Source organism: Ovis canadensis, chromosome 2 (assembly GCF_042477335.2).
Source record: "Ovis canadensis isolate MfBH-ARS-UI-01 breed Bighorn chromosome 2, ARS-UI_OviCan_v2, whole genome shotgun sequence".
Classification (NCBI taxonomy): domain Eukaryota; kingdom Metazoa; phylum Chordata; class Mammalia; order Artiodactyla; family Bovidae; genus Ovis; species Ovis canadensis.
Genome location: NC_091246.1, coordinates 88,734,880 through 88,749,559, shown reverse-complemented (window position 1 = coordinate 88,749,559; position 14,680 = coordinate 88,734,880). Strand labels below are relative to the sequence as shown.

The window sequence follows — 14,680 nt, the reverse complement described above, 5'->3', positions numbered from 1 at the left end:
TGAACGCTGTCTATGACTCAAAATGACAGTCTTGGGTCTCAGCTTCATCAGCCACAAAATTAAAGGTCAGCCTGCAAGACTAATGATCCTTCAGGGTCCCAACCAGCCAAAGCTGAGACTTCACACACCCTGGGCACGGACACACAACCCTGCAGGCCTCCCTGCCTTTTCAGTGATAGTCTTTACCATCATCACACATTACATCGCCTCCTAAAGAAATATGTGACTGCTGTCACTTTCTGCAGATAATTGGAGAGAAGGGGCCTGGCAGAGATGACCCCAAAGTTGGCAATACTTTCAGGTCTAAGGAGTCAGGCGCGTCACCGACCTGTATGATTTCTCCTCTTCGTCCTTGCCCGTCTGCAAATCCTGACCCCTGTCCCCACTGCGGAGAAATCTCCTAAGAGACCGCAGCCGGCGTCGCCTCTGCGCCCAGGAGGCGTGGAACAGAGGGCGCGGGAGCCGAGCGCGCTGCGGCCACGCTCCCCGCGCAGAGGCGAGAGGGAGGGGCCGGAGGGGGCCCGGCAGCACCAGAGGCGGCGCGCGGGGCTCGCGGCGGCTCAGTCTCCTCCCGAGCCCAGCCCCGGACGGCGAGAGCGGCGGCGAGTGCGAGCCGCAGCCCGGGCCTCGGAGCGAGTAGGCGGAGGGCCGGAGGAGGCGGAGGACCGGAGGGGCGGGCCGCGCTCGAGCCCCTGCCGTTTGTGCGTCTTCCTGGCGGATCCCGGTAAGTGCGGGCGGCCGAACCCAGACCAGCCGCCGGGCTCGGGGGCCGCAGAGGTCGGGGTCCCTGGATCCGGATGGCGTGCATCCGGCGGCAGACTCACAGGTGGCTTCGCGGTGGACATGGGCGCCCCAGGCCCCGAAAGGAGTTAGCCAACTCTCTCCGCTCCCGGGTGCGGCTTCTGAGCCCCTCCTGCTTCTCCCACCCAAACCGCCCTGCTTCCGGCTCGAGGTAGTTGGGGGCCTGCTGTCCGGGAGGAGCTAAGAGGAGTGCTCCCTTTCCCCAGCTACCCACCAGCGATTCTGGGAGATGCCGGCCAAGCCCCTCCCCAAGCTGCATCCCAGCTCCCGGCTCTCTAGTGAGGCGTCTGTCCTTTAGTTTTATTTTCCTGTGAACCCACCAGGGAAAGTTTGGGACCACACAAGGCAAAGTTGGGGCGGGGCTGGGGGTGCACTTGGCGGTTGGAGGCAGCTCGCGTGGAGCGGAGCGGTGGGTTTGCAGGTCGAGTCAGGCTCCGACTGGAGCCGATAGCGCACCCTGGGAGTTGAGTCCGTCCGTGCTATTTGCCCCGGCCCAGCATTGTGACAATCCTCGGAGCGCAGTGAGTCCCTTAATCGTTCACGCTAAGCATAGACATCTGCCAGCCAGCCTGGAATCTGTGCGGGGTTAGGTTTATCTCAGGAGGAACAGCATCTCAGCCTGGGTTGGTTTGGGTTCCCTCTGCAAACCTTTATCTCAGTGTGTAACTGGCGCATGTTTAATTAGCTTGTTTTACACCTGAGATGATCTCAGCGAATGCCTCTAAAATGAAACCGTTGATACAAGACCCCCCCCCCAATCAAAACCGTTTTTTAAAGAAATTAAAAAGAAGAATCTTCAGAATGTCAACTGTCATATCTAGGTATTTCACCTTTCTCTGTGGAGGCTGAGAATGAAAACTACTTGGCTGTCTAACCTACTAGAGGGTCAGTGTCGGGGCTATTTTGGGCAGATTTTTGTGGACAAAGGTATTAATGCAATGTGCATATTATTTATGAAATACATATTTGATCTCTTGAAATAGCCTACTTGTTAGGAGTTGTTTGATTTACCAAGCTGTGTATTTTAAATATGACTAAAGGTTGGTTTTTTTTTTTTAAAGCTCTAGCTGAAAATAATATCTAGATATTTAGGGAAGACAGTTTGTTCACGTCATCAGAACATTCTTTTAAACTTAAAATTTTGAAAGGCTTCTTGTCTGTATTTGATATACAGGAGAGGGTTTTCATAAAAAATAAGAGCCTGAGAGTATTAAGTGTCCAGAAAAAGAGTGCTGACCCTCCAGCACTCAGCCCTTTCCAAGTGACAGATTAAATCCAAAAAGTGTGCCTGCAACTGGAATTATGTAATTGGACCAAAAGAAAAGGCAGTGGTTTGGTTGTCAAATATGTAGAGAATTCTAAAGGAAGTGATACCTTTTTGAGCACTGGGATGTTATTTGTTACATGATTTAAAGTGGGATAAACAGATTTTCATCTACATCTATAACATTTTTTTATTTAACACACACAAATATGTAGTCTATGTATTTACCCAAATGTTTGCCTTTGTACACACATTTTAATAAGTGCCTAATATGTCACATCCTACTTTTAATGCTTCATATATTTTAAATCATCCTCAAAGCATTCCTTGGTGGTAGGTGCTGTAATTGTCCTAATTTTTGAAATGGGGAAATTGAAGTACAGAAGAACTAAGGAATTTAACCCAAGGTCACATGGCTGGCTATAGGATAGGATTTTTTTCATATCTGCCAAATTGTTTTGTAAAAAAAAAAAAAAAAATACATGATTTTATGATTCATGTATCCTTGTTTTTATTTTTATTTAAGCATAAATGTTGAAAATATTTCCTGTGAAGCCTAAGAATCCCTGATTGTGGAAGCGCCTCACAAGCACTGTTACCTGTAAAGAAAAGAAAAGTATGAAAGAACCATCTGGTTGAATCTACAAATTTAGAACCATCACATCCATGAGAAGACCCAGGATGGATCTGCACCAAAGCGCCACCATCTCTTTCCTTGAGAAATGGTATTCAGATAAGTCACCGTCTGGCTGCAGGAGACATTATAATGTCAGGAAAAAACTGAAGTTGATTCGAATCCTAGGCCTTTTCATGGGCCTGGTAGCCATTAGCACTGTCCCGTTTTCAATCAGTGCCTTTTCTGAGACAGAGACACAGAGCACAGGAGAGGCCAGGGGTGCAAGTGGCCCCGGGGCAGCACACGGATACCACGAAAGAACTCTTTTAGATTTAAATGACAAGATTCGAGATTATACGCCACAGCCAGCTCTTTCTCAGGAAGGCATGTCTGAGAATAGTACAGATCATGCCCAAGGAGACTACCCCAGAGACATCTTTTCCCTCGAGCAACGAAGAAAAGGCGCCATCATTCTCCACGTCATTGGGATGATCTACATGTTCATAGCCTTAGCCATTGTCTGTGATGAGTTCTTTGTTCCCTCGTTGACTGTCATCACCGAAAAACTGGGCATCTCTGATGATGTGGCTGGGGCCACCTTTATGGCTGCCGGGGGCTCGGCGCCAGAGCTTTTCACGTCTCTCATAGGGGTGTTTATTGCTCACAGCAACGTAGGCATTGGCACGATCGTGGGCTCAGCGGTGTTCAATATCCTCTTTGTCATTGGCATGTGTGCCCTGTTTTCCAGAGAAATCTTAAACCTGACATGGTGGCCGCTCTTTCGGGATGTGTCCTTCTACATCATTGACTTAATCATGCTGATCATATTTTTCCTGGATAACTTTATCATGTGGTGGGAGAGCTTGCTTCTCTTGACAGCTTACTGTGGCTATGTGGTTTTCATGAAATTCAACGTCCAAGTAGAAAGATGGGTGAAGCAAATGATAAATCGCAACAAAGTCGTCAAGGTGACAGCGCCAGAGGCCCAACCAAAGGTTGGTGGCAGTGGTTGTTTACTTAATGTTCCTCTTGGCCATAGCTCTGAATTCTTAGTTTTTGAGATCAGCCACTTTTTTAATCAGATGGCGTTGGGGGCTGTAATGGATAGCAGGGTACTTTCTGCAGTTCTTTGATAGCCAGACAAACAATCACAGTGGGAAAAATTGGGGGGTACTCTGGAGAATGTCTACTAAATTCTCAAGCTGTTTGCCTCAGAGTAAAACATTTGTAAATATAGGTTACATAAGCTTCCCAGAGAAGACTCAGCAGTTATTTGTGTCTTATTTTGTGCATGGAGGCATAGCAATTTTGTGAGCAGTTTTATTTTCATGGGAAAGTACCTGTGTGTGCTTTGCACATTACAGAGCTTTCTCTATTTGAATGAACATATGACAGGTATGAACCATCTCTTTAAATGTGCTCAGCAAAGAAAGTGTGTTTGGGTCACCAAATACAGACCTGTAAGTCAGCAGCCTAGAGCCTCACATGGTTGGTCGTTCAGGTGGCTCATGGCCATGCTTCTTGATCCACACAGTGATGCTTCAGACCACTCAACCAGGCATGGATCAGGATCCATGAGAGTCAGTGGCAAGCCATGCTGCCTGCCTCTGTAGCTTGATGGCCCATTTTGCACACCATGTTAAACATGACCCAAAATATTTTCTAGAGTAGGACTTGAGGGGGTTTTAAAGACAACCGTGGTCATCCTGTCACATAGGTAGCAAGTAAACTGGTAAAAAAACTTAGAAGAAATTGATGTGAAAAAATATAGGTTAATTTTTAAAAATAATCAGTAATATTTACTAATGGGAAAATTAGTAAAATTTTATGTTAAGTAGAATGATGCAGTTTTGATTTATATCCTAACATTGGAATGTCATCTCAGATTGTGATTTTAAACAGAAAACCAAAATACATATGCAGACTTTTCATTCTGGCATCTGGGGAAATTCTCATGTATGCAGAAAACAGATGTTAAGTGGAGGGTGAGATGTTTTTCCAGAGTGAAGAAAAAAATGATATTAATTTAGCATAATTCCTCTATGTTCAAGTTTCATGACCATCTATCATTTTTGTAGCAGCCATGAAACAGAAGCAAAGTGCAGACAAAAAAACTGCTAGTGATATTTCTATTTATTCCATGCAAAAGAGAAATATTCTGGAATGTATTTTTTCTAACCTATCACTCAGTGTATGGTTGTCTGTTAGAAACTATAGTAAGAAAAAAAAAAAAGCATGGCAAATAGTATTCAGATGTGATACTAGTCTGTATCCTTAAGGGCATAAGATAGGGTCATCACTGGAGCCCCCTCCGTAGTCTAATTTTGTAGTCCAAAAGATGATCCCTCAAGCTATCTTGTCAAAACTGACTGCAAGTTTAAGTGGTTTGCATTAGTAGTCTATGTGTTTATTCCAATTAGAATGCTGAACAGTTGCCAAGGGAAAGGCAGATTTTTTAGAGGCAAGGAAATGATTTGTTGCCTTATAAATATCCTGGGCACATCAAGGATAAAAAGTCTTTTTGAGAACTCAGTACTTTTCGTTTTGTTACTGCACAGTGGAACTTCATTAACTTAGACACAAATGAAGTCGTTCAGTCGTGTCTGACCCTTTGTGACCCCATGGACTGTAGCCTACCAGGCTCCTCCATCCATGGGATTTTCCAGGCAAGAGTACTGGAGTGGGTTGTCATTTCCTTCTCCAGGGGATCTTCCTGACAACTTAGACATAGAACTCAGCTAAAGGTTATATTGGCAACAAGTATGAAAAAGGAATTTGCAGAGTGGTCCAATGATGTATTGAAGATTGCAGGGGTATTTTGTATTCTGCTAGGAAGGGAGAAGCTGGTTTTGTGCATTTAGCAATAACTTTTAAAATATGGTCTACAGACAGTTTTTAATAAATTATGTCACTCATTAAATCAGCTCTTGCAGGATTTTTACCCTACTATATTAGGTGACTGTCATGTCATTTTTATGGTAATTTAAAAGTCAATAACTTAGGCTGACATTCCTTAAAGTTGTTATTTATATCCATAATTTTTGCTATGCTTAATATTGTGCATCTAAAAAATTTGGGAATTCTGGACTTACCTAATTTAAAAAGAAAGCAGATTATATTCATGACTATATCTCCTGTTTCTGATTTACCCCAAAAATATGTTCATTGTATTGTTTTCCTTTGAGCACCAAGTAGTTTTAGTTGTTTGATTTAATGATTATCATTTATTTTGGCATTCAGAAACTAGATTGAACTATAATCATGGGACAAGAATTTTTTAACATTGCTATGTCTTGGTTGGTATACTAGAACACAGATATTTTTAGGCGGACCAATACATAATGATGTGTGATTTCCTTTACGAAATTTCACCTTGCCAATTTCACTTTTGAATTTTGTTGGAAAAAAGTTTTTTCAGCAGCTGGTCTGTATCAGATGCCTGATTTCAGAATCTTGTGGAAATTTTGCTCTCTGAGCACTGAACAGAAGGTGTGTCAAGGAGAGACGGGTCCTTGAGCTTGGCACTGTTGTTCTCTGATCTAAAAAATTGATTTCTGGCTGAATACCCCCCGCCTTTTTGTACCTAAGTCAGTGCTTCTAACATCATCAGAGCACTCAGAGAAAGACCCCAAGCCAAAGACATTCCTTGATGGAGTCTTCATAGAGAAGAAGGTGCTATATAAGAATTTAGGAAGCAAAATACTAAGCCTGTTTTAGGCAAGGCTACCTCATTGTTTTATATGTGTAGGTATAGAGCAGGAGAGTATGGGAAAGTGAAGGAAACATATTTAGATATTTTTATACAAGTCATCATGGTTCTTCCTGGAAACTCATCAATTCTGCTGAGCTGAAGGCAGTGAAATATCTTTGAAACTACTTGCTTCATGAACAAGTTGAAAATCTTCATTTGGTTTCATTATTGATGATGGGGCAACTATGGAGCGTGGAAAAATAGAAAATGTGAACATTTTTCTCATAGTTAAATAATAGCTTCCCATTTTATTTAACTATTCCACCTGGTGTGTGGCTTTTTAATTTGATTTTTTTATTACATCTTTTAGTAATAATATCATCCTTTAAAAACATGTCATTATCATTGAGTGTCATGACATGGTAAAGAGACCCTGGACTTTGATTCAGGGAAAAAAGGTTTTAACTCCGGTATGTAATAAGCCGTGTAACTGCAGAGAAGTCACATAAACTCACTGAGCCTCAGTTTCCTAATTAGGAAAATGAAAATAATAATACCTACTTCATAAAGTTGGAAAAATTGTTAAATGAAGAAATGAATATTAAGCCACTAACATAGTCTTTGGCAAATGTGGGTTCTTCAGTAAGTGTTAGTTCCCTTTCTTTCATCTTTTGTTCTTAAGTGGAAAGTGAATCAGAATAAATTACTTCAAATTTGAGCATTTCAAAATATTTCTTGAATATTATAGTTCATGTCAGTGAATCATCAAGTTAAGCAGGCCATTGTCTCTCTTAGGGGCATGTGATATTTGTCATATTATAATATTTATAAGCTTAATTTCATATACAGTAAATATATGCAGGGAAGATGTTATAAACTCCAAGGAAATCTTCAAATACCTTTGCAGTCCTGAAAGTTTATTTCGTAGAATTTTGCTTGCAGTAAGTAGGCCATTGACTATGGTTTTGATATATCTATGCTAAGCAGAGATTTTTTTTAAGTGTTTTTTTATTTATAAATGACTGGGGCCCTCTTCTAAAAGCCTCTCCATGGCTGGTTAGGAATTAATTTGAATCCTGCAGGATGTAAAGCAGTGGACTTTGAGGGCATTTGGTGTGTTTTGCTGTGTGCCTGGCTTGGCTGCTGAGGTCCGTTGATCTGCTATGGTGCTAGGCTGTCATTGGCCTAGAAAGCAGCTGTCCATGGTATTTAACTTCTTCTTAGACTTGGCACTGTAATCTGACAGCAAGTCAGCCCAGTTCAAATGAAGGGAATGGTCTAAATAAAGATGCTTAAAGCTGGATAGTTGAAGGCAGGCTACTTAGTAATGTAAGTGTGCCTTGCTTTATTCATTTTGTATGTTCCTGAAAAGTTGCTTGCCAGCAGAGTGTTTGCAGTGCAAATTGTAATGGTCATGGGAAAATTGAAATTGAGACAGTGTTATAAATATTCTTCATAAAGTAAAATGTTTCTGATAAGATACTAAACCAAAAATAATTATATAAATACAAATGTTTAGCCCCAAGCTTTCCTAAGGCAAAGAATATATTATAAATTCAACTTTTGTTCACCCTCCATACCCAGCAAATAAATTAATAAAATTAATGTACAGATTTCAAAGAAGGTTGAGGTAAGCTCGTCCTTGTAATGAGCAAGTATTACTTGATAGACTTGGAAACTCTCTGTCCTCAAAAGAAAGAAAACCTAGGCACTAAACTTCTTAACTGTCTAGAAACCTGTGATTGCAGTGTTCTTTTTAGTTCCTGGACCCAATTCAAATGTGTGGGGGTGGGGATGGGGCTGCTTCCCATATAACACCAACGAATTCTCAGACACTAGCAGGGTGGCCAAGAATTTAACTCAATTCTGACACTGTCTGCCCAGAGATAGCATCAGTTTTCCTCGGGTTAAGGGTTCAGTCCTATAAGACTGCCCTCTCCACCCACCACTTCATAAGCAAGTCACCAGTCCAGGTTGTTACCTGTGCTTCTGACTGACTGTAAGTCAGAGGTTCCAGTGACCCCTCCTCGGGGTCAATGAATTTGCTAGAGGATCTCACAAAACTAAGAGAAACAGTTCATTATTAGATTGCTGGTTTATTGTAAAAGGGTATGACTCGGGGCAGTCAGCTGAGACATGGGGAAGGCCGGGGACCTTCTCCAGGCGCCGCTCTCCCAGCATCTCCAGGTGTTCACCAACTCCCAAAGCTCTCTAAACTCTGTCATTGGATCAGGAAGATCCCCTGGAGGAGGGCATGGCAACTCCCTTCAGTATTCTTGCCTAGAGAATCCCATGGACAGAGGTGGCTACAGTCCATAGGGTTGCAAAGAGTTGAACACTACTGAAGCAACGTAGCATATATGCACCCATGGAGACTTCATTACATGGGCATAGTTGATCAGATCATTGACAATTGGCAATTGATTTGCCCTCCAGCCCATCTTGGGCTTCCCTGCTGGCTCAGCGATAAAGTATCTGCCTGCAGTGCAGGAGACCCAGGTTCAGTCCCTGGGTCAGGAAGATCCCCTGGAGAAGGGAATGGCAACCCACTCCAGTATTCTTGTCTACCGAATTCCAGGGACAGAGGAGCCTGGTGGGCTATAGTCCATGGGGTCGCAAAGAGTCAGACACGACTAAGCAGCTAACGCCTCATACCAGTAGGTGGGAAGTGCTGCCTATCTCTCCAACACATCTGTCCCTGCAGGAAGGGAGTGGGACTGAAAATTCCAACTTTTAATCATCAGTTGGCTCCATTAGCCACCAGCCCCAATCCTTAGGTGCTTTCTAAAAGTTGCCTCATTAACATAATGAAAGACACCTGTGTCACACTCCACACTTGGGAAATTCCAGGGGTTTTGAGAGCCATGAACAGGGAACTGTGAACAAAGACCAAATATATACGAGAAATGTATTTTGGTCATCTTAATGACCAAATATATATTTCTTATAAATCCAGTATCACAAGCCTGTTTGTTGATCTAGGAATACAGCATGGTGCTATTTTCCTTGTTTTGTTTCCCTCCACTTATGTTAAAGCAAACCTTTCAGTTACTGCATATGATTCAGAGAGTGAAGAAGGCACTTTCAGAGACTCAGGAAGTCCAGTGGATTTTTATTCACAAAGGTCAGGTTGCATATATCTGTTCCCCTTGCTACCCTGGTTTCTCCAGCAAAAAGGGACCTGCACTTTGTGAATCCTGACAATGTTGAGAGCTAGAAGTTACCACCGCTTCCCTTCCTACTTTCTTCCTTTTCCCTCCCCTTCTCCCCATCTCATTCATTTTTCTTTCTTTTTTTTTTTTTGGTAGAACCAGATAATTTGTATTTTAACTTTAACAAGGAATGAGATTAAGTCACTCTGTGAGGCGACAAGAACATCTTTTTAGATAAGTCTCTAGTAACAGCATATAGCAGCATTTTGTTTAATTCAGTTTGGCAGTCATTATCTTTCAGCTGGAATATTTAGTTTACTTACATTGATCGTGATTACTATTACATTTCAATTCTTTCCTATCATGCTATTCTGTACTTTCTATTTGTTCTGATCTGTTTCTTTTCATAATTTTTTTCTCCTTTTTTTGGGGGGGGGTGGATTTTTTTTCTAAGTCTATTTTTCCTGTTAGTAGTTTGAAATTTATACATCCTATTTATATTCTTTTAGTGTTTACCCTAAATTTTTTAATGAATATATTTAACTCAACAGAGTATAAAGCTAGTATCTTTACACTCCTGCTAAACATCCTAAGAGCCTTACAACCTTTTAACTCAGTCAGCTCTCCCCCATTGTAAATAATTTGAAGTCTACAATCAAAGTTCTACCTTGGTGTTTCATAACAGTTTTATTGAAGTATAACCTTCACATTTTTAATCCTACAAATTAGACATTATGCCATCAACGGTTTTAGATATATCTACATTTTTACTAGTTTTTCTTGTCCCTTCTTTTCTCATCGTACTTTTCTCTATGTTTTTTTCCTATACTGACTTACTGGCTTTTTAAGGTCTTTTGGCAAGAATCTGTTAATAGTATCTGCTAATTTCTATTTGCTCACAGATCTGTTTTCACACTTTCGTTCTTGAAGGATAGCTTTGGTGGGTAGAGAGTTATTTTCCCATTCCACTTTGAAATAGGAATAATAATTTCACTGCCTCTGACTTCCACTTTTGCCATTGAAAAGATCACTGCTGCTGTGAATGTCACTCCTTTGTAAGAAGTTTGTCTTTTTGACTACTTCGTAAGGTTCTTCTCTTTGTTTTTGGTGTTCAGCATATTCTTGATGCTATGTCAGGTGTGATTTTCTCACTTATTTATCCCCATTGTGATTCATTAGACTTCCTGAATTTGAGGATTTAGTGCCTCCCACCAATTTGACCTCTATCTCCTTTAGAATTCTGATTGGATATACGTTGTATCATCTCAGCCTTTCTCCATGTCTTTCAACCATTCATCTTTTTCTGTGTTCTTCTTTCTGATCATTTTTTTATATCTGTGTTCTACTTTCTGATTTTCTCTTCAATATTATCTAACCTGCATCTGTTTAGTTTCTAATTGTTATTATTATATTTTTCCTTTCTAGAAGGTTTTTGTGGCTCAGTTTCAACACTGTCATGTTGATTTTCATTGTTTCTTCTTCCTTTATTATTTAATGCCCTCTTTTCGTTTTCTAAACATACTAAATATATTTATATTTTAATTCATAATTGGTACTTTTAGTGTTAGTATCCTTGCAGGTCTAGTTGTGTTGTTTTATGTTTCATGTGAGGTTGTTTCTTTTTATATTTAATGATTTCTTTTATTTATTTATTTTTTTGTTTTTATTTTTACTTTATTTTACTTTACAATACTGTATTGGTTTTGCCATACATTGACATGAATCCACCACGGGTGTACATGAGTTCCCAAACATGAACCCCCCTCCCACCTCCCACCCCATATCATCTCTCTGGATCATCTCCGTTCTTTTAAAACTTTGAACTTCTGTTCTTTGGGACTTGACCTGTGGAGCGACACGGAAGTCTGGGTTCTAAGTGTATCCCCACAGAGGGGACTCGTTTGCTTCTCTGTCAAGTGCCTGGGAACTCAACCAACCTGGAATCATTCTAACCCGAATGTTTAACTTTTTTTACCCAGGTAGTGTGAATTCAGACTCCAAATCCAGGAATGAGCCCATGGTTGGAAATTCTTAAAGGAGACTATTTTTTTTTTTCTTCAGTACCACTCAAAACCAAGACCAAAATAGGCATATTCTACTATGTCCCTATGGTAGGCAGATTTTTTTCCCCCTCATTCACCGACTAAGAGTGTCAACCCTTCAGGGTTTCTAGTTCACTGGGAGTGGAGGTCTCCCATTGGGAGTGGAGGGAGGAGGTCCCTACTCCCTATCAGGCCTCCTGTTCATAGCTTCTACAATCCATGTCTCTAACCACTGGGGAACAGCAAATACTGCTTCCTCACCTAATATAGGTGGGGAATTTTAAAATACATAAAATATAATATCTAACCTATGTTATATATTAATATATAATTCATTAGATACATATAATATATATACACCTAGTATAATTTGAGGTGTATACACTGAAAATGGTTTCTCTGAATGTTTCATCCATCATATTACCAAAACTTTGTTTTAGGCTTTGGATTTGTCAAATGATAGTGCATATAGCAAGGGATGCTAATATGTATTTTAATTGTATACTTTCAGAATGTTTAATGTAATCTGACATTGTATATAATAAAACTCCATATCCACAAAAGATCCTACCAATGGCAAATTTTGAGTCAAATCTAAAAGGCAATTCTAACAGAAAGTGTAGATTTGTAGAAATCTAAGTTGTAGATTTGTTTTTTAAATAATATTTTTTGCCAGATACTTAAAGTAATATATGCATCATATAGGATTATAAAAACATATCAATATACAAAAAAGAAATGGAGAAGGCAATGGCACCCCACTCCAGTACTCTTGCCTCGAAAATCCCATGGACGGAGGAACCTGGTAGGCTGCAGTCCATGGTGTCGCTGAGAGTTGGACACGACTCAGTGACTTCACTTTCACTTTTCACTTTCATGCAATGGAGAAGGAAACGGCAACCCACTCTAGTGTTCTTGCCTGGAGAGTCCCAGGGATAGGGGAGCCTGGTGGGCTGCCGTCTATGAGATTGCACAGAGTCGGACACAACTGAAGCAACTTAGCAGCAGCAGCATACAAAAAAGAAAAATTTTAATAGCCTCTAATCTCTCCATTTTACCATCCAGAAATAACTATGCACATTTTTGCATTTATTTGTCCAGATTTTTCTCACACACACACACACACTCTCTCACACATGCGCGCACACATGCATATATACCTAAATAAGTTGAAATGATATTGGCTATGTACAACTTTAAACTTACATTGACTATGTACCATTTTAGTATTTTTTAACTTGGTTTACTATGAGTATTTCCTCATATCGTTAAATATTTTTCAGAAACATTGTTCACTGTTTAGCATTATCATGAAATAGTTATTTTTATATTATATTTCATTACTATAAAAGATACTACAGCCAACAGCCTTACACATGAATTTTTTATTTTGGAGAAGCAGAGATTCTGAGACAAAGTTTATGAGCTTTTTAAAGTTTCTGCTTGGTTGCTACATCTTTGGTAGTGTTACCTATTACCATTCTTATTGTTCACCAGTTTCATAGGTAAAACAACATTTCATTGTTTTATGCATTTCTTTGATTAATCAGGAGGTTGAACAATAAGATTTTTGAGAATTAAAATTTTTACTTAAGGATTGCCCAATTTCCTATGTGTCTTTTGCATCATTTTTAAAGTTTGCTGTGATGACTCAAAGATCTCTTACAAACATATGCGGAGGATCACTAACTTTAGTGGCATCCCTCCCCACATTTCCACACCTAAATCAAGGCAGGAAGTTGCTGCAGTTTTTGTTTTAATGGATGAATTATTCTGAAGAGGGAGGACTTGTGACCCAGGAGTTAAGATATGATGTTCCCAGGGACTGGGGTGTAGCCTTGGCCATGTGACCTCAGTGGATCCTGTACCTCCTCGGACCCTATCTCGAAATCTAGAAAATGAGAGATGTGACCCACATTACCTAAAAGATTACTTTAGCCTGTCATTTCTGTCCTCAGAGGCTCTCATCATTACAATGCGAAATACTCTAACCTTGCCAAAGTGACGGTCTAACACATTTACTTAAACAGAACAGATTCTCACCATGCCCATAGCACCAGTCTCTTTTCCTAACCCGGCTTCCATGTAGTCAGTTCAGTTCAGCTCAGTTCAGTCGCTCATTCATGTCTGACTCTTTGCGACCCCATGAATTGCAGCACGCCAGGCCTTCCTGTCCATCACCAACTCCCGGAGTTCACTCAAACTCATGTCCATCAAGTCGGTAATGCCATCCAGCCATCTCATCCTCTGTCGTTCCCTTTTCCTCCTGCCCCCAATCCCTCCCGCCCCCAATCCCTCCCAGCATGAATCTTTTCCAATGAGTCAACTCTTCGCATCAGGTGACCAAAGTACTGGAGTATCAGCTTTAGCATCATTCCTTCCAAAGAACACCAAGGACTGATCTCTTTTAGAATGGACTGATTGGATCTCCTTGTAGTCCAAGGGACTCTCAAGAGTCTTCTCCAACACTACAGTTCAGAAGCATCAATTCTTCATTGCTCAGCTTTCTTCACAGTCCAACTCTCACATCCATACATGACCACTGGAAAAACGACAGCCTTGACAAGATGGACCTTTGTTGGCAAAGTAATGTCTCTGCTTTTGAATATGCTATCTAAATCAGTCATAACTTTCGTTCCAAGGAGTAAGTGTCTTTTAATTTCATGGCGGCAACTACCATCTGCAGTGATTTTGGAGCCCCCCAAAATAAAGTCAGCCACTGTTTGCACTGTTTCCCCATCTATTTCCCATGAAGTGATGGGACCAGATGCCATGAACTTCATTTTCTGAATGTTGAGCTTTAAGCCAACTTTTTCACTCTCCTCGTTCACTTTCATCAAGAGGCTTTTTAGTTCCTCTTCACTTTCTGCTATAAGGGTGGTGTCATCTGCATACTGACGTTATTGATATTTCTCCCGGCAATCTTAATTCCAGCTTGTGCTTCTTCCAGCCCAGCGTTTCTCATGATGTACTCTGCATAGAAGTTAAATAAGCAGGGTGACAATATACAGCCTTGACGTACTCCTTTTCCTATTTGGAACCAGTCTGTTGTTCCATGTCCAGTTCTAACTGTTGCTTCCTGACCTGCATATAGGTTTCTCAAGAGGCAGGTCA

At 40.8% G+C, this 14,680-nt stretch overlaps 1 protein-coding gene across 1 annotated transcript in view; it reads left to right on the top strand.

Moving 5' to 3' along the window:
• Positions 1–580: 580 nt before the first annotated feature.
• Positions 581–14,680, top strand: part of SLC24A2 (solute carrier family 24 member 2) — a 275,605-nt gene continuing 261,505 nt past the window's right edge. The window contains exons 1-2 of the mRNA XM_069576650.2: positions 581–724; positions 2,592–3,676. Coding sequence (XP_069432751.1) covers positions 2,732–3,676 — 945 coding nt within the window. The 5' untranslated portion in view covers positions 581–724; positions 2,592–2,731. The remainder of the gene's footprint in view (positions 725–2,591; positions 3,677–14,680) is intronic.